The 21,772-nt window shown below is 33.8% G+C and overlaps 1 protein-coding gene across 7 annotated transcripts in view; it reads left to right on the top strand.

Moving 5' to 3' along the window:
• LOC106463164 (TP53-binding protein 1-like) overlaps window positions 1-4,514 on the top strand; it is a 25,474-nt gene extending 20,960 nt beyond the window's left edge. For 6 of the 7 annotated variants that reach the window (XM_022390608.1, XM_022390604.1, XM_022390606.1 and 3 more), the window contains 3 exons: window positions 978-1,051; window positions 1,286-1,432; window positions 2,231-4,511. In XM_022390608.1, the coding sequence (XP_022246316.1) occupies window positions 978-1,051; window positions 1,286-1,415 (204 nt within the window). In that variant the 3' untranslated portion in view covers window positions 1,416-1,432; window positions 2,231-4,511. Of the gene's footprint in view, window positions 1-977; window positions 1,052-1,285; window positions 1,433-2,230 lie in introns of all 7 variants that reach the window. The other variant, XM_022390609.1, reaches the window with a different exon arrangement.
• Window positions 4,515-21,772: the final 17,258 nt, after the last annotated feature.

The following is a 21,772-nucleotide window of genomic DNA, read 5'->3' on the forward strand; positions in this document are numbered from 1 at the left end:
TTGTTTACCCTTAATGTATTTAAAGAAATCCTTACTGTTAATTTTTACATTTTCAGCCAACCTTTTTCATACATCCTTTTTGATGTCCTAATTTGACCAACTTTCTTGACCTAAATCTTCTGTCATACCAGTCAATTTAAATTTCATAAACTTGTTATGCTTTTCTTTTGTTTTATTTCTTATACCCTTTGTAAGCCAACCTGTTTTTTTCTTGCAGCCACCCTTTTCTTTCCATAAGGAATATGTTTATCTTGAATATTTAAAAATGTATCCTTAAAAATTTTCCACACTTGATCATTGTCTTCAAATAACTTAGCTGCCCAATTCATAACAGATAATTCTTTTCGCATCCCTTCAAAGTTTGCTTTTTTTGAAATTTGTACCAAAATATTATTATTTCTGATCTCCATATGCAGTAAAACATCAAACCTAATAGAGCAATGACTACTTGCACCCAGATGTTCCCCAATTTTCACCCTCTCAACAATTTCTATATTAGGAGTTAACAATAAATCTACAATAGCATTGTTTCTATTAGATTTCTTGACCAGTGAAGAAAACCATCTTGAACAGTTTCCAAAAACCTTTCTTCCTCATGGTTTGACTCAAGCATTTCCCAATCTACATGCTTGTTTGAATACACAGTCTCATTTTGAAGTTAGGAAAAGTTTAAAGTTTTGTTCAGACGTTATATATATATATATATATATATGTGTGCAGGTTAGGTACTTGAGCAATTATAAATCATATTTTTTTCTAACTGATAAATAATTAATACAGTTTTGAGTTACTTTTACAAGTGTTTGTGTAGTAGATTATTTTGTGTTTTATATTTTCTGTTGGATATAAGATATTACTCTACAAACTTTATCTTATTTATGTTAAGTTATAACTGTGATGTTGTAATAAAAAAATCTGTTCTTTTCTGTCTGGATTGTAGTCTCATAATTAACTCTTATTGAATCTTTCTCATGCAGAACTCCTTGTTAGACTACCACTCCTATCTCCTTCCTACAGGTTACAGTGTGGTTGAAAAGAAATTGATTGAATGGTAAGAAAATGTGATTTTTCTCATTACAGTAGATGGGCAACAGTTTGACTTAGAATTATTTGTGTGTATATGTGTCAGAAAAGTTTTTTATGTTAAGTACTATTTATCATTTACTTACTTTAATTTATCCCCACAAAAAATATCTAATTTTCTTAGAATATCGTTAAAAAGTAGAACTTCTTATTTTTATTAGATATATTTTTCCTCTTAACATAAATATTCCTGAAATTATAGGCATTTCCAGACTTCTATATTTGAAAGATATCGTGTGCTTCTTGTGTTTACCAACAACAAAATGTCTATCAAAAACTGGATAGTTGACACTACTGGCAGCAAAATCAGAGGTGGTACAGTGTCTAACTGAATTGGAGGATTGTTCAGGTGAGCTAGACACAGGAGTTTAGAAAAGAAAATAAGGAAATACTGCATAATAAGTGTTGTGAGTTCACTCCAATTTACTGGTTAGGTTTCTCTAATTTCCAGACATAAAACTTTCCAAAATCACCAGTCTTTTTGGAACGTGTGTTTACATTTTTCAGATTTCATTTATATGTGTTGTGAAACAAATCATTTTTCAAAGAAATTGTCTTCTACAAATTTTACAATTGATGTGACATTTGGTGAACTTTTTTGATTTGTATCATTATTATGATTGTGTAAGAAAAACAGAGAAACAATTGGAGATATTTTTAATGAGATTTTAAATAAGATCAAATGTTTGGCCGATGGTATATTTACACTATTCATGTAGAGCCTTATGTGAGGCTAGTTGCTCATTTTAAAGAGGTTAGTATTACCTGTACTTTTACATGTTTCGATTTTTCAGTTAGTCCTCTGGTGAGTCACCAGTACATTGTGCAGCTTTGTGCTAAAACATAATCTTTCCATTTAACTAATGACAGAACATACTAGTCATCCACCTGTGCATCTTGTAAAAATTAATATCAGTAAATACATATACAGATATATATATAATAAGTGAAGATGTGTAAGAGTTTATCATAACCAACTTTAATATACATTTTTATCTTTGCATTTGAGTAAAAGTAAGCCAAAAAATGCCTATTAATAAAATTATCCCATAAAGTTTTGCAAATGCATAAAAAACAGTTGATCTACATTATTTGCTTAGATTAATTTATACTGTGGTTCTAAATAGTTTTGTTTAACATCTTTCAGGCATATTCCACATTGATGTGATTGTAACGGACTCCTCCTGCCCAGATTATGTGGTAAAAGGAGCTCAACAACTAAGTATTCCTCTTGTGTCAACAGAATGGATTGTTCAGTGTATCATTAATGGCTGTGTACTTCCCTTTGACTCTCACCCTAATTTTCATTTTAGATATCAAGACACGTCATCAGTCAATGGGACAAAAACTTTATAGTGTTTTGTTCATGATCATTAAAAATATTATAGTCAAATTGGTCATTTTCAGTGGCTCTTTTACTGGTGTTTGATGAAACTTTACAATTATGAAATTAGTTTCTTCTTAAAATTATAAGAACATTGCTTTAAAGGCAGTTTAAATAAAAACATTTCTGAATCATGACATTTTATTGACAGTTGAATGTTTAAATAATAGATGTTTTAATGTATAATAAAGTTCTACCATAAAGTAATTTCTATATAGACAATATTATTAGTTCTTAAAATGTATAGATCTCTTGTCAATTATTATTGTCAAACAATTGTACTTTTTGAGTAAAATCTTAATTTATCTTGACCACACTTTGCTTTCTTGTTATACCAAAAACGTACATTTTATATTATTTATCAAAAGTTTTATGATTATGGCATTAAAATCTGCTATTATTTTATGATAATTGTTAATTTGATATTTACTAATGACCTATATTAATGGTGAGCCTGATTCACTTTTACTTGCCTCTGTTGTATAATTGATTTTCATATAACAACATGATACAACATGAAAAAAAATACCTGAATGCAATATATATATTTATTAATACTACTAATTATTTTAGAAATTAAAGAAAAACAAGTTACGTTTTTAGAACAAATGTGTTGATATTTACCTTGTTCTTTTATGCAAGTTGAAATACATATATTTTAATATAAATAGCAGATCATGTGCATTACCACTAGTCACAAGATTTTGTCTTGAAATCCAATTTATTTTACAGCATATAATAATATTTATTTGTTATAGTAATCTTTCATTAAATACTTTTCAGCAGCTACAAAAAATTGATATTCTAAAAGTTGAATAACAGATCAAGTACGTATTAAAAAATCTATGTGTATAGAGTTGATAGATTCGATTTTATATGGTCATCTAATTTTTCTTTGAGAAAACCTGAAAATTATTACTTCTATAAAAATAGTATTGTTACTGGTTTATCACTTGTGATTGTATTCGGTGCAGGGTTTTATCAAAGGCTAATTTTGGTCTGAAAAGTCATAAAATCATTTTTAGATGGAAAAGAAATATTATTTTTGTAATGCACACATGTAATGGTACGTCTGGCTTGATGTTTTCACAGAAAAAACAGTCCATATGTGCTGTTTAAATATTTTATGAAATCCTTTTCTTCCATTATCCCTTTATATTTGCATAAATGTATTTATATGAGTGTGTGTGTGTATATACGTGATAAAATCAGATGAAAAAAATCAAACATCCAGAAATGAAAATAAAATAAAGACCATGATCCAACCTATGATATGGGAACTGTAATTGTTTAACATCTACTTTTTAGAGCTATCCACAGACCACAGAACTAAGATTTACATAAAAGTAAAGATACCACATCTTACATCTCTTCTCATAGTGTAAAACATGTTTTAGTATATTCACATCATTAAATGTTATTCTCAGTGTACGTTTGACTTCTACAGTGCAATTTCTGCTTATTTCACACACTAATGACGACAAGAAATAAAAAAGTAAATAACTTTGCATCATTTAAGAGGATCTTGTTCGGTTAGTTAGCTACTATCCAGTGAGGGTTCAGGATGGATGTGATTGTATTTCATTAAAATATTGGTTTAAAATACTTGAAATTAATAATATTTTTTGAACCTTATCATTTTGGTTCTTTATTTGCTTAACATTTAACCACATATTACAGGAATGGAAAGCCAACTTCAGAGGACATGTTTCTTTCATCTCCACCACCATTTGTTCTGTTATTCTGACCTTAGTTTTATCAAATAACTTTGTTTTTGCTAACAGTGAATGCTTTTTTGGTTTGTCTATATATATGTAGTAAACTTATATATATATATTACACAAATACATATTAAAACAGGTGTTTGTAATACGATCAACTATTTCTAAAGGTGTATCGGTTATTCTTTACAATACAAAAATAATACAAGTAGACAATTTGTTATAGCCTTGGGGCTAGGATACCATTAACCTTTTTCCTCCGAAAGGGATCACTTATTTTAACTACTCACACCACTATCCAGTAGTGTGTTTTCTGTCAGTAGATACTAAAATGACGTCACATAAGGGACGCTCAACGTTGCAGTTTGTACTGTCGTGACGTCAGTAAAATGTGCTCATGCCATGAATCACTTGAAGAATTATGCACTTTGTAAGCTACCACACAGCATAACATATGAACTTCTAAAGCAAAAACATGGCCAGGTGGTTAGGGCGCTCGACTCACAATCCGAAGGTCGCGGGTTCGAATCCCCGTCACACCAAACATACTCGCCCTTTCAGCCGTGGGGGCGTTATAATGTGACGGTCAATCCCACTATTTGTTGGTAAAAGAGTTGGCGGTGGGTGGTGATGACTAGCTGCCTTCCCTCTAGTCTTACACTGCTAAATTAGGGACGGCTAGCGCAGATAGCCCTCGCGTAGCTTTGCGCGAAATTCAAAAACAAACAAACCAAAGCAAAAAATATTTATTACTCTTAATTTTGGTTTTATTTACTCTTGAAACAGAAAACTTTCGGGGACCATGCATAAGTACATCTAGTACTCAAGTCCTTATATACGTTACACTCTTCTAGAATTATTATTGGAAAAGCAACAGTCATATGCTATCGGTATTCAGGTTATCTATATGTATTTTATTTAAAACTAGCTGGAGTACCTGTCCTCTGGACGGAAGTTATGTAAATTCATGATTAGTAAACGGTTATCTTAGCACATGAAAAGTAGCTTCTCTAATATGTAATTGTAAAAAAACACCCATAAAAACTGCAAAACACAAAATGTGAAACCGCAAGTTGGTAGGTATCTTAGCATGGACCCAACAAACCTTCATATAAAATTTGGTGAAGATCCATTAACAGAGGGAGAAGTAGTGGTAAAAAAATGCAAAACTGAAAATTTGATGTATCTCCGCATGGACCTAATGAACCTTCATTCCAATTTTGGTGAAGATCCATCCACACCCTATGAAGTAGTTACATAAACAGACAGTACTATTAGTTTTATATATATGTCCCCTTTGTGAACAGCAGAAAAATATGTTGCTTTTTATTTCTGTCAAATATTATAGTTTTCAGCTTACAAGACATTATGTTATATTGCTGGGCGGTGTCTTATTGACTACTTTACTAAAACCGTCACCCCTAAACACACATTTGCACGTGAATTTTCAAAGGGTGTCTCTTTGACAAGAGTGTCATTTAAAATATACCTTTGTTTTGGTCTGTTGTTCATCTGTGGTCAGAGTATACCACCAGTTGCAAACGAAACGTAATACGTTTACCTATCAAGAAATAGGCCCTCAATCGCTTGTAACAGGAACTTCATTCACCAGATCTTAATTAAATTCGGTATATATGAATGACCTCAAACGCTTCCTTTGACACCATGATCCTCTGTCAATATTCATGAACAAATTACAAACTGTACTACTACACAAAACAATTCGCCTTGTGGAGCCTATGCCACGCAAAATTCAAGCAGTTACCGCAACGACCTTAATCCAACCTGATATTAGGTGGGACCTAATAAAGTGACCGATCAGTGCATATCTAACTTATTCTTGATTATATTTAACATATTATTAATATTTACATAGTTTACAACTAGATGCTGTACTGCTACACATGTTGAGCTCCATTATTTACAAGCAGTACTGTACAACAGGGTGGAAACATCTTTTCTGACCAAATTTTATGGTTGTATCTTTGATAACTAAATTATTTAGAATCACTTTTTATTATTGTATTTACATGCAAACAAATTTATATTAAGAAATGAAAGACATAGATTCACAAATGTTATTTTTAGGTGCAATTAAATTTGAAAAAAACTATTGTAAAATCAATCTCGCTACAGACTGAAATGTGTGCTAAACCCAATTAGCAACTGTACTGTAAAAGTGGGCTTCGATCTTTCTTGACACATTATTGATTATTCCATAAAATTTACATAGAAATAAACTTACTGGAACAGACGTTATTCACAGATATTTAAGAAATATGTGTATCATGGCATATGGTAATGATTGGCTACTTAGTAATTTATCAATCTGTTATAATCACAATGAGAAATTTATATAATTTCACAGTAGCTTACGGAACACATATATCGTAAGAATTAATTTAAATGTCAAAATTATCTACTGGATCTAGAACAGTCAATCACGAAGATGTATACTACCGCCATCTGGTAGGAAATATATAAATGCGTTATCTCAACTGCTTTTCGTGGATATATTTTAACATTCATAGCAGGTTCTCGAGATAGATGGGATATTTATTAGCATATTACGTGTTTAAATAGCAGTGAACATACATCAGGTGCCAATTTGAAAATGGCCGTCTTAATGAGCTAAGACTATTAATAACATTACTCTGCACACTGTTTGAATTAGAATTTCAAAGGGCATATCGCTTTCAATGTTTCACAGTTAATTGTGTATTTATTTATTTTATAGAGACAATTTAAAGATCAAGGCTTACTTTTCACGTAACCAATTGGGTCTGGTAATCTGCGTGTGTTGCTATCGTAAGTGCGTAAATATTTGATAAAAAGAGTTGAAAACGTATAAGTGTATTAAACAATTTTCAATTTTATGAAATTATGTTTCTATACAAATAAAAAGTTCGTCATAATTTAGAGATTTCATTAAGAACTTGTTGCTAAGTGAATAAATCAAAGATGGTGTTCTCGATCCCTATAATCAATTTTGTCACTTTTTCACTTATAACATACTTGGTCTTGTTATTTTTTTTATATCCTACCAGACAAAAATCAAGATTTCATACGTAAATTACCATATCTTGTGAATGTTATAAAGCATCGTGACACTTATCAAATAAGTAACAGTCTTCAATGGTGTAATATATTCCTAATAAATGAAGTTTTTATAAACTACCGCCAGGCTGATTACTTACTGCATGCTGCAATACAACCGGCTGTTTTCGAAATAAATTTGGTAGATTTGCTGTCTCCGTGCGAAGATCGCCTGCAGGGTAAAGAAAAATATTTTATTATAATTTTTGTATGTTTAAGTGGATTAAGCGATTACGACAACAGCATCAATAAAATACGTCACATGAAATACATGTTTATTTATTAACTGCATCAAAAAGTTATTTACAGTAGTTAATTTTGTTACAAATAATAACTTATTATGTAAGAAGAACAAATTATCCACAGTATCGTTCTTCCGCTAACAGTAAATTCTAAAAATTTGCGTTCGCGCCTTCAAACATACTAGTACATGCAGCTCACACTGGCCACGTGGCAGATGGGATATTTTACCCACGACTTCCCACTGGGACGACATCACACCAACCATCTGCCAGCTGTCATGGGGAGAAAGACGGGCAAATAGCCGAAGCAAAACACAGTGTTTCGAATAACAAGTGCATCTCAACATAATAGAATGTTCACACTTAGATTGATTTGAATCAGTTTGGACGTCCTAATATTGTTGATAAAACGTCATTAATCAAACACAGTGTAGCTTCTGATCAGGCCAGTCAGTAGGATTGTGAGAACAGGAGATCAAACAAAGCGCATAGTACGCCGTAAGCCTAATTATACTAAAATATATTAAAATTAGAACATACAACAACATCAAAGATAACGAAAATCTGTTACTTACCGATTAAAAGGAAATGTCGTACTTTGTGCACCATTAAAGATGGTGTACCTCGAATTTCAAATTGTAAGTTTAAACAATCTAATAAAGTTTATTTTACATTTTCACCAAAATAAATTCTGCAGTACAAAACAACAGATACCAGTTAAAGATTTTTCAATTCATCACTCCTTAACACCATTCACTGGATATTGCCAGAAGTATATATTTATGTCTGTTTAACCTCATGGCCTGAAGTAAAAGGTTAGACAGTTTTGTTATTACGAAATTAAAGCAATCATGAAAACAAAGAAGGCCCCCAGCAGCTCAGCGGTATGCTTGAAGGCTTATAACATTAAAATTCAAGGTTCGATTCATGCGATGAGCACAGTGCAGATAACCCATTGTGTGGATCTGCACTTAAACCAACCATCTAAACTAATGTTTAGAATAATGTCACAGAAATTCGTGTGACTGTTATACTGTTAAACAAAATGTAAGATGTGTGGACGATAATGTTATTTACATATAAATACATCCATTAAACTTCTTCCTCAAGAACCTTGAAATATGATGAAATAAGTATAATCATACTTAAATTATTGTTTGTTTAAAAATTTTATCCCAAAGCTACGAAAGGGCTATCCCTGACTTTGAACCGATATAATATAGGGAATAGCCTCAATCGTCAACTCTTGTCTGATCGAATAGTAGGATTTGACAGTCATTCTTATAACGTAACCACTGCCCCATATTACGGAGCGCGTTTATGCGGAATGAGTTGGTTGGTTGGTTATTTAAGAACAAAACAACATTGGGCTATCTGCTGTGTCCACCGCAGGGAATCGAACCCTGGATTATAGCGTTAATCGTAAGATAAGGCCCTCTCATGAAGAAAATTGATATTACAGCATACTTGTCAATGGATCAAGAAACACGTTTTCCTTCTGATATGAAAAGAAATATTTCATTTTGGCACATGGCGGAGATTGACAAAGGAAAAGATACTTCAAGTAACCACCTATATAAATAGCCAAAAGTTTCACTTACAAACAGATATAACATGCACTATTTTAAGTTGTATGATGTTCAATTTGTGGATAAATTATCGAATATTCCCGTTTCAAGTCTGTTTGTACATACGTATGTATACTTGATTTATCTGTTTTACGAAAGAGCCCAGATTACCGTTAACAGCGCAGAAATTCTACAAAAGTAAGATATAAGAACTGATTGGTTGATTTTCTTGAATTTCGTGCAAAGATACTCAAGAGCTATCTGCGCTAGCCATCCCCAATCGTGCAGTGATAGACAAGAGAGGAGGCAGCTAGTAAACACCATCCACCGACAACTCTTGGACTACTCTTTCCCAACGAATAGTGGGATTAATCGTTACAATATAACGTCCCCATGGCTGAAATGGTGAGCATGTTCAAAAACTGGATTCGAATCTGCGATTTGCAGCTTGCATGTACGAATTGGACACGTGGACATTCATATATATGATGACATTGATTTTTGCAATTGCATTCAGATGTACTCATTATTTATTTTCTGAAGCTTTGCACTGTCATTTACAGTTTGTGTTTTGGTGGAACGCTCCTGAAGAAGCCGTAAAGCGAAACGTTGATTGTCTAATTAAATAAAAATAACAAATTTGTTGTTATAAGGTTGTTTAAGTCTAGTATTCTTGCATGATATGTAGTTTTTCAGATTATATCAAGTATTTGCTAGCTCCCTCTAGTGTAGAATTTAAGGAAAAATATTTTTCTTAGACCAGGAAACAAATAAAACGTCTAAAAAAACTGTCTCGTTATGCTTCTGTACTTTTATCTTATGAGTGACTTACATTATAATTCACATTAACATAATAATATTGAGTTTATAGTTAGTAAATTTTACGTAATTGTGTTGATGGTCTATTGATGGCTCACAACTAACTTAACACTGTAATAACATCATATGCTATATAATGTGCGATACAGATAGGCTTGGGAATTTATATACGCTAATGTTAAATTGTGGAACACCATGATTTAATATTTAATCTTAGGCTAAATTTTATCATAAATTACGTACATCACACATACATGTTCGACATATATGGAAGGAGATAAACACATGAAAAATTAAAGTGGCAAGATCTTGTCGTGATATGCATGTTGTTTCTTTCAGCCTTTCGACTAAGGACATGGGTACACCGTAATGTGTTGCTAAATGTTTCCGTGTTGATAGTTTTCAACATCTGAACAGCTCTGACAGTCTCTCACTTTGAAAACACGCGTTTGAGAATAACAAAACTGGATATTTTTGGACATCAAGCAACAGTTGTCCTAATATTGACTTGAGAATAATTTACAAGTCATAAGTTAGGTCTACAGGTAGTTTTTAGCTTAATATTGACTTGAGAATAATTTACAAGTCATAAGTTAGGTCTACAGGTAGTTGTTAGCCTAATATTGACTTGAGAATAATTTACAACTCATAAGTTAGGTCTACAGGTAGTTGTTAGCCTAATATTGACTTGAGAATAATTTCCAAGTCATAAGTTAGGTCTACATGTAGTTGTTAGCCTAACTGGCCTACCATCACAAGAAGCTGAGGTCGATGGCTACTATTACGCGCTCTTACTCGATACCCCAGTTTTAAATTTAACAAAGGGCAGTGAAGTAGAATTTAGATTATATATCTTGATAAACTTTTCACAGTCCCTCTGTTGTACGTGGACTTTGACTTCCAATACCACGTTTAGGCAAACTAAAGGCACCAAAGACCATCGCATCTGGGAATTTATCATATCAAATAGGATCCCATCACATGAGGGAATTTAACATATGTGTGATCAAATAGGATCCCATCACATGAGGGAACTCAACACATGTGTGGTCAAATAGGATCCCATCACATGAGGGAACTCAACACATGTGTGGTCAAATATGGTTGCTGTGGTTCCAATTTCATGAAAAAAACGAAACAAAACAAAAACGATTGATTTAAATGTGCGATCGAAAACTTGCAAGTTTTTGAATTGTGAGCCTTAGCGATCTTCAATATCTACTGGCCCGGCATGGCCAGGTGGTTAGGGCGCTCGACTCGCAATCTGAGGGTCGCGGGTTCGAATCCCCATCCACCAAACATGCTCGCCCTTTCTGCCTGGGGGCGTTATAATGTGACGGTCAATCCCACTATTCGTTGGTAAAAGAGTAGCCCAAGAGTTGGCGGTGGGTGGTGATGACTAACTGCCTTCCCTCTAGTCTTACACTGCTAAATTAGGGACGACTAGCGCAGATAGCCCTCGAAATTCAAAAACAAACAAATAAACAAACAATATCTACTTTGTCATCTTGCTAACGATATAAGAAGATATGTCAGACTTTACTGTAATGGGTTTTTGGGTTGGAAGATTCTCTTTATAACACTTGAAATTAACGTCTCTGATAATTTAGAAGTAGAACACAGATTTATTAGCAGTCAGACCTACATACACATTCATAGTAGCCTACTAATATATATATATACATTACTTATATACTTAAACACATATATATATATATATGTATGTGAACCCATACACAAATTTACATCAAACATATATATATACATACTATATAATATATAAACACTCACTAACTTACATTAAATACTTATATACACATAAACACATACACGTATATAACTATTTGTATTATTACACACTGAATAAGTCTACAGGTATGTTGATAAAGGTATATTCAGAATTATCATGTATTCTGCTGATTTATCTGTAAGGGCACCAAATTATGTTAATTTGATTATACCTTTAAACTAAGCGTTAACGTCGAGTTTAAACGTTTTTGGTTGTTTTAAACCTATATTTTTACCATTTTAGGAGTAATAATTTACAAAAGGATTCGCGTCCTTGAAAACCTAAGTTATAAAATTATTATAGCAAGCTTCAAAGTTGTACAAACGTGTTTGATTGTATGTTGCATCACGTGATATTTTTAGAAACAGCTCATGATAAAACATCGAACAGCAAAGACATGTCTGCACACGTCGCCATATCTGCATAACGCTTTTTATTCTTTATAATTCCCTGATGAACCAGATGATTTCTCATCGGGTTAATTGAACCACGTGGCAAACTGATCTGTACATATAATTATATACACACACAAACATACATAAACATATACATTTATTAATAAAATAAAACCATTAATTTTTAAAATATATAACAGACAATTGTTATAGCATTGAAAGCTCAGAATATAATAACGACTAAAGTTTATTTGGACAGTTGTTGGCAATAAATGTTCCCCCTACCCTTTAAGCTGTGAGCGCGTTATAAAAGTGACAGTCAATCTCTTAAGGTGGATGGTGGAGGAATGCTGCTAACTGACTATCTTCCCTCTGACCACCACTTAAAAATTAGGGACGCCGCCTTTACACAAATACTAATACAAATAGAATTTATCTTGAATATTTTATGCATGCGTGTACGTATTTTTATATGCATATTCAGACTTATACCGTTTAATTGTTGAAATGTTTACAGACTGTGTCGTTCCATCGGATTTCTTGGGGTTTTCCTTCCTCACGAAGGGCAAAAACCGACGTATACATAATTCGTATTTATTTTTACACTACATTAATAATTTTGCTTAAGTGGTCTGTAAACTGTATAAGCAGAATATTTCAAACCTTTTTCACCCTTAAAAGTTTCATTTCCTCACTAGGGCATTAAAACATTTTAACATTTAGCCATCTTTAAGGGGAAAAAAAGGGCCTAATAATTTCCCATTTTTGATACAGATTCAAATGATGACGTATTTACTAACAAAGTAATCCTGCTATCAACCACACACCCGGGTTAGCACCAATTCATAAAAAGAATTACAAAACACCCTTTTGTTCTTTTATAAAAAAAGAAGAATGAGATGTGTTGAATGGAGATGCTTAGACATGCTCAAGAAACTTACGAAGCTTATTTTTTTGACGGCCCGGCATAACCAGGTGGTTAGGGCGCTTCACTCGCAATCTGAGTGTCGCGGGTTCGAATTTCCCGTCCCGCCAAACATGGTCGCTCTTTCAGCCGTGGGGGCGTTGTAATGTGACTGTCAATCTCGCCATTCGTTGGTAAAAGAATATCCCTCTAGTCTTTCACTGCTAAATTAGGGACGACTAACGCAGATACCCCTCGTGTAGCTTCGCGCGAAATTCCAAAATAAGCTTATTTTCGTTGTTAGTAAGAACATCTTTCTATATTTATTTTATTGATACTTTGGCTTGGTACTCTTAGAATGATACTCAAATTGATACTGTAACCTACCCTCAAATCAACGATTTGTTTTTTATACCATTCACTAGCCCCCAGTGGCACAGTAGTATGTCTGCGGACTTATACTGTTAGAAACCGGGTTTCGATACCCGTGGTGGGCAGAGCACAGATAGCCCTTTGTGTAGCTTTGTGCTTAATAACAAACAAACAAACCATTCACGAATGGTGGTGGTTCGCACATTCAACAATATTGAGTAAATTTGTGTTTTTGCTTGTTACAGTACTCAGAGTAAATACCTGATCAAAACTATTAATTTAAATCGCTGATTTTTCTTGTGAAATACATAGAAGACCCCAGCAGTATCCAGTAGGGTTAATTGTAACTTTGATGGTACTTTTTGTGTGACTCGTAAATTATTAGGGATATTGTAAACAAAAAACTCATGGACCCACAATAATAAACTAATTAAAAATATGACTAAAAAACCGATTGAGTGGCATCTACACTGCAAAATTATGGTTTTTTAAAATGTATTTTTGCATCTTTTGACACTAAAATGTTACGTTTTGACACAAAAGTGGGACATTGTACATCTTTTGTTTCCTTGAGAGTGTAGTATTCTCAGATGTCCCTGGTGTCCTTCAAAGTAGTTTGCAGGATCAGGAAAATAACAGGAAGATTCGACAGATATCGTTTCACAAAGCAGTGTTTGTTTGCTTCCATCTTTGCCTAAGTATTTACACAAAAGAAAGAAACTGAATACAAGTTTGTAAGCAATCACAATCTTTATCATAACTAAAGTCAAGTTTAACACTTGAATAAGTGCTTACATTTTCGACTTTAGAGAGAGAGCTATATGTGTACTCTTTTTCGCTTGTAGACTTCTAGATGTTGAAGTGGATTAAGTCTTGTTAAATCTCTCTAGCAAAGACCTCGCATAGAAATCTGTAACGAAACAATTTGGAAAAGTCTCATTGTCTATGGTAATCTCTCAATATCTAGCAAAAGGCATCAGTCTATATAGTCTGCCAATCTAAAAATCTCAGAAGTCTCGAAAATCTAGCAAAATGTGTCTTAAACAAAGAATACATGAAAATATATACAAAGCTTTCTTCCCTCAAGGCACACACACATCATCCACGTGACTGAGGGCCACTTTCATGTTAACAAGGGGTGTCACATCATTGGACTATTGCAAAGCAGAGTAGATCACTGTTTCAATCTATAGCATCTTTCATGATAAAACGATCTCCCCTAATGAAAAGCATAAATGATGTCCTGGTTGACTCACCCAGTCCGGTAAATATATAAGGGGAGATAAACTTAGTTGACCCTACTAGGTTAAGAATAAAACCTAGAATACACTGAAAATTTAGAATATATATTTGGTAACTTGGGGGGGGGAGAAGGCATGGTATATCCGCATATCTATTTCGTAACTTAGGGGGGGAGATAAGGCATGGTACATCCGCATATCACAAGAGGTATACAAAAGCTCAACCTTGATACATTTCGTTCTTTCTGGAAAGGTGTGCAAATATGTCAAAAGCTACACATAAGTTGTCTTTTTTCATCCTTTTCATAGCATTTTGGTACAATCCAAAGGTGTTTAGATGTTTTTTTAATGCATCCCATTGCTAACATTAGAGCTAAACTAGGTACAGCAACCAATTCTGGCTTTAGTTCTACCAGTAAACTTTCCAGGAAAAATAATCCTTTTTTGATCTTTCTAATTGCTTTGTTTGGTTTTTGATGACATTTTCTTTCAAGATAGATATGTTTTGTAGATGATAACATATCTTAATTTTATAATTACCACGAATGAGAATAACAAATACTTTTCTTTTGTTTCATTCTTCTATGCAGTGTAGTTTCTAGGATTTTTATTTGAGGGGCTTAAGGGGGGAAAGAGTTATTTTGGGAGCAGAAAAATAAGTCTTACATGTCAATGAAGTCACGATGTAGAGAATTTAAAGACGTAAAAGATTATATTTCAGTTGAGGACTGCTGGGGGACAGATTTTTTCCAATGAGGGGGTCTGCCGCACCACAACTTACGCCACCCCATTGGACACACCCCTGCTTTTATAAAAAAGACTCCTTATTGCTTTTGATAGATTTCAGAATGTTTTCCTCCACTGGAGAAAAGTTTCTTTTTTTTTTTCAGCAGAAGTTTTTATAGCTTAATTTCCTTGGAGAGACCTAGGGAGGCGAAAAAATAAAAATATTCGTGTAGGGATAAAGCTGTATATGTACGAGGTTGTTTCAGTAGACGGTTTATTTGCTGTTGTTGTTTTTTTCTGTTCTGAGCGTAGATGATTGGACGTGGTTAAGAGGATGGCTATATTTGAGAGTAATATATCATTATTCTGAAAGTCGTTCTACGTATGTTTGTTTGGACTTAAACACAAAGCTATACAATGGGCTCTCTGTGTTGTGCCTGCTACGGGTATCGAAACCAGAGTTTAGCGTTATAAACCTACAGACTTACCACTGAGCCACTGGGGGTGGTCATTCTACGTCATTATCTGGATATACACTTACATACACATACCCATGACACACAGTAAAAAAAAAGAACAGCTTTTGAAGTGTAGTTTAAAAGTTGCATCAGAGCTTTCACAATATTGTGCATTTTATTGATAATAGAGTAAAATTGAAACGCCAAAAAAATGTTTTCAACTGGAGCACAGAAGATCCTCTCAAATATATCCATCCTCTTAATTCTCAAAGATATCTATCCTCCTATCTCTCCCAAATATATCCATCCTTCTAACTCTCCCAAATATATCCACCCTCCTTTCTCTCCCAAATATATCCATCATCCTATCTGTGTATCATGTGAGATACTTATTGTAAGAAAGCAGTTGTAACTATACTGCGCGTAGTAACGTGAAAAGATAGATAAGTAAAAACTAAATAAGTAAAACCTAAAGCCAATATGTTACCATTAATAACAGCAAAACCCATTAATGCCTGAGACTGAAGCAGTATGTTTTTTAATAACATAATGAAACAAATAAAGTTAGTCTGTGGATAAAATTTTTTGTAGAATTTTTCTAGGTATAAGAACAAACATGATAGCTCAAGTTATCATTCGTCATATTGAGTTACTTTTCTGATCCTTTTCTTAATAAATAGCTCTTCATCGTTTGTTTATTTGTAGTTAAGCACAAAGCTGCCCAATGGGCTATCTGTTCTCTGCCCACCACGGGTATCGAAACCCATATCGCCTTTCTTTGAAATCGTGTATTCAGAAAAAATCGTGCTTCGAAATAGGGTCATTATCAACTTCTAGGTTTTATTTAAACTTGTGTAGTGCGCTGATGTTTACTGGGATGCGACCATATTTAGGATATTCTACACCAGTTCTGTTCCAGGATCATCCATACCTCAGAATCCTCCTAGTTTTCATTTCTTTTTTTTTTCTCAGAGTCACCCTTCGCCGGTTCTCAGTGTTAAATTTTAGAGCTTATGACGCTAGAATTTGGGTTTTGATACCTGAACAGACACAGCGCAGATAACTCACTGTGTACTAAAAGACGCAAACAATATTTCAGAATCGTATATTGTTCATATTTAATAATATATATATATATATCATTCACCTATAAATTGTTCTGACGTCATACACCCACCCACCTATATGTGGCACGATTAGACAGAGAAAAGATTTTTAGAAACATTATTTTACAACGTAAAAAGCTATCACAGTAATTTACAGTCTACTCATAATGGTGTCAACGCCTGGCGCTTCAAGTGAAGAGAATACGTTGTAGGTGGCTGGGGTACTTGTGCCTAAAGCCATCCTCTGCACTTCCCAAAACAGCCCTTTGGTGGTGGGGGGGGGGGAGAGAAAACGGGGCCGTTCAAAAGAGATTTGGAGAAGGACAGTGGAGAGAGAATTGAAATAATGCAACCTGACCTGGGAATCAGCTGGACAACAGGCTTCATACTATAGGCAGTGAAAACACCTCATGAAGCCCGATGGGCCACCAGGGGACTGAGTGAGTGAGTGATAATGGTGTGTAAATGGAAACACATAGATAAATTTATTACAAGGGAAGGAAAGAGTCATTCAAACCTATGTCAATAATGAAATATGACTAAGTAAAGAGGCCAAAATTAATTCGTCATTATTTTAATAACCTGTCTCAAGTATCTTGTTTCACGTAAAAATAACCTAGCAAAAGATGTTGATTATATAACTCTGTTCACTATGTATGCATTAATTAAGCAATGTTATCCGTAAACATTTTTTAACTGTGTTGTACAGTAATGTTAATTGTTGTAAACCAAAACTTTATACTCTGTGTACACTGTAAGCATATATATACAAAATATAAAAACATATTTACATGGTAATGCAATGTTTTGTTTGTTTTGACCCTGCATTTTATCATTGTAAGTCCGTAAATTTACCGTTCTCCCACCCGAGGAGCCAAGTAGTGCTAATTTTGATAAATTCAGATGTTTACTGTATGTATATATATTTTACAATATATTTGTTTGTTTGTAATTAAACATAATGGGCTATCTGTGCTGTGCTCTCGAAACCTGAATTATAGCGTTGTAAGTCCGCAGACATACAGCTGTGCCACTGGGGGGGGGGCAAAATTTTTGTTCATAGTAATAAAAATAATATATAATATTCCGTAACCTAAAGTGAAGTTAAGATCCACTATAATGGAACATGATTTTATGTGAAAACAAACTTTCACATGTTCTCAACAGCATTCCCTATTTACAATGGTAGCTATACCAATTTAGCTGAAACCGTATCTGAATCTTAGCCCTGCAGTCATATAATTGAGTATTTATGTGGTAACTACCTACTTTGGTGATTGGTTTGTTTGTTTCAGAATGTGGCTGTCCCTGATTTTGAATTGATAAACTAGAGGGAAGGCAGCTAGTCAAGAGCACCTCTTTTATCTGATGGAATATTGGAACTTGACTGTCACTCTTATAACCCAACCGCTGCCACAAAATACGGGGGGTGTTTTTGTGGTAACTGGACGCGAACTGACCATTAAAATTTTATAGGTTTCCTGTAAACTTTAATCTAAAAGAGAGAGAGAGAGAGAGAGGGAGAAACTTAGGACGTGAAAAAAATGTCCATTAATATGTCTTATCTATAAACGATAAAGTAAAATTAATACCATGCAACTCTTCTTTTAATGCTGCCGAAGAAAGCAACAAATGAAAATATTCAAATATATTTTCGTCTGATCAGTCTTTTTTTTAGAAGTTTAGTTACAATATATATTTACATATATATATGAAATGCTGAAAAACTATTTAAGATAAGTATATTTTAAAACAATGTTTCACAATCCATTTTTCAAACGTTATTAAAAATTCACTCTTTAGTAAATGTCTTTTTTGCGGCAATGGGCTGCTAACCATAAACCCTCAGATTCACACTTCGATTATGCTAATCGTTATGCCACGTTGAACGTTTTGGAAGCAGAGGATGGTTCCCGTGTGCTTTGGAGGGACAAACTCTATAAACGTTTGGGAGGCAGAGGATGGTCCTATATGTTCTGGAGGGAGAAACTCTATGAACGTTGTGGATGCAGAGGATGGTTCCTATATGTTCTGGAGGGAGAAATTTCATGAACGTTTGGGAGGCAGAGGATGGTTCCTATATGTTCTGGAGGGAGAAATTTCATGAACGTTTGGGAGGCAGAGGATGGTTCCTATATGTTCTGGAGGTACAAACTCCAGGAATCAATACTGTTGCTTCTGAAAACAGAAGAAGATGCTCCCTCTAAATTACGTCTTTGATTAAAATACATATAAATGACTTTCGTAACTGTCATTTCAAATTTGAATAAATTATATATTACTGTGCATGAATTTTGAATACTGTTCTGACTTTAAGGGTTTTCTTTGTTTTACAAGCCTCTGAATGTTTTCAGAGAAACTTCTGACATAGGGAAACACAGCTGTATTTTTGTAAATATTTTCCTGCTTATTTTATGTACTTCTATATTTTATTCACGATTATTGTTAATGCTTTTTTATTTTCTTCCTCCTAATTCTTGGTGCTTTTTATTTTTTTTCTTAATCAGGTGTTCTGGGAATCTATCTTTTATACTGTTTTTCTTCCTTTTTATTAACATCTTCGCCATTACAAATCTTGTTCATTTTGTAGAGTAGGCAGTCTATAGCTATGACATCCGTCTGTACTTTGCTGGTGTGTTTTGGTTTTTAGTAGAGGTATATATTTACCTATATCTCTGGGTTTTCTGTAAGCTCCTGTGGTACATTAATTATTTGTCTTGGTAAACATTTCTAGCAATGGAAATTTGGTATACTCGTCTATTTCTATTGTAAATTGTATCACGGGATGTTGATTCTTCAGGTGGTTTATTAATTCTTCAATTTTGTCTGCAGTGTGTGCGATTTTCTGTGTGTATAGTCAACAAATCTGAGCCAAAGCTTCTAGCTTAGTGAGGCTGTTTTGAGGGCGATATCGTTGAAATTTTCCCATGTAGAGGTTAAGTGCTAGTGATAGGAGTGAGTCCATGGCTACGTCTTCTGTTGCTTGTAGTATTTATTTTCATATCGGAAGCAGTTTATGGTGATACCAAGTTACGAGTTATTTTATTTTGGATATCGTCAGCGTTATTTGAGCGTTCTATTATTTGTAGAGTTTCGAAGCTAGTTTTTTCGTTGTATTTAGAATGTTTCAATATCCTTTTCTAATTAAGGAAGCTAAGCGTACTTTGTCTTTTTTATTTAGTCTTATGAAAAGTTCTCTAATCAAATCAACGAGTATCTCTAGATGCGTAATCAGCACTACAGAATGTGTATATATGTCTGTGTGTGTGTGGTGGGGGGGGGGGTATTTTTACACAAAGCGACTTACATGAAAGTCAAGTGTTTATTAAAAGTCTGAAGATGGTGAACCATTTAGAATTTCTAGAATATTGGGGTGGCCATTCGCCCCCCCCCTTCTAGCTACGCCCCTGATCTCGTAGCTGTAATGAAGATGTAGATGTATAGTATACATTCATTCAAGTAAATGCACGCATATATTTGTGAAAACGGCAAAATTATCGTTACTTGCAATAACGATCAGTTCATTCCGATTCCAATAACTAGCATTTGAAAGCTTTGCCTTGCACGTGCACACATGCTATTAGAGTTACCCACACTGAGGTACTTCCGGTCAATACATTAAAAAAACGAATACACGATTTGGTTATTTTATGATATATATGTATACAGTGTTCCAACTAGCTAGTGTCTGGATAAAGTAATATATATATATATATATATAGCCGTACAATTGGAACTAATCGTATAGTATTTATATATACATATATAGCAAAGCTACTGAGACTATCTTTCGACGAGAAAATATACAATCAGCAGTACCCTATCGCCCACCACCCACACTGATTGCGGGCAATATTTTGTGGTGTCGCAAGGATTCAGATCCAGCTCGCTAGCTCCGAAATCCATAATTATACCAAAGGGCCAACCTGCGCCACAATTGTACAAAACGTAAAGAAATTAGTGGGTTTTTAACCATTCATAAAAACAAAAACACTGAAACTGCATTTCAACGATAATTTAGTATTAGAGCTTACGAACAATACAGCTGTTGTACTCATCGTTTCACTTCTTTCATTAGAATATAAGTTTTCCAACACATCCTACATCATTTGTGTCAAGAGTTTTTGAACATCCATTTTGCAAAGCAATTTACTTATAGAACACCTGTTTTCAAAGCTAAACTTGTCAATATACCAATATAGACTGGGAGAATATCTGCTTACTCTAATCTTAGATACACGTATAAGGTTCGAAAGAGTTATGTTTTCACTAAATGAAAACGTTGTAGATGGAATCACGATGGGGGTACCTGTTGAAGTTAAAGCGATCATAAAGAGAGGTTCTCTAAAATCGTTGGAATCCAATCAAAAGAGGACAAAAAAGAAATGCGAAGCAGAAGGAATAGGAAGGCTAAGATACTTTGCTTGTTTTTTCATTGTAACCACTTTCATTATTTTAGATCTTTACTGATTGATTGACAGACTTAGGTATGACTGGTCAGACCTCGACCGACAGAAGTCATAGAAAAAAAAAGTTGAAGAACATTTATTATTTCTTCTACTCAGAGATCAGAGAGTCTAAGATGTAAACTTGCTCTGGAAAGACTTTTCATAAACACCAAAACAGCATTTTGCGAATTTCATCGTGTGTTTTTTCAGGCCAGAGATCGAACCGTACACTAATGCTAAGTTTTATATGAGAAATTGGTCTAGCCAATTTTCACTCATGCAAATCTGCTACCAAAACAACTTATGTACGGTTTTAGGGTTAAATAATAAAATCAATAATGGTTGGAGATGTCTTGAATGGGTAATGAAGAAAAACTTTAATATAAGTTGAACATAACAGCAAATGTACAACGTTTCGAC

This window comes from Limulus polyphemus, unplaced genomic scaffold (assembly GCF_000517525.1).
Source record: "Limulus polyphemus unplaced genomic scaffold, Limulus_polyphemus-2.1.2 Scaffold1341, whole genome shotgun sequence".
Taxonomy (NCBI): Eukaryota; Metazoa; Arthropoda; class Merostomata; order Xiphosura; family Limulidae; genus Limulus; species Limulus polyphemus.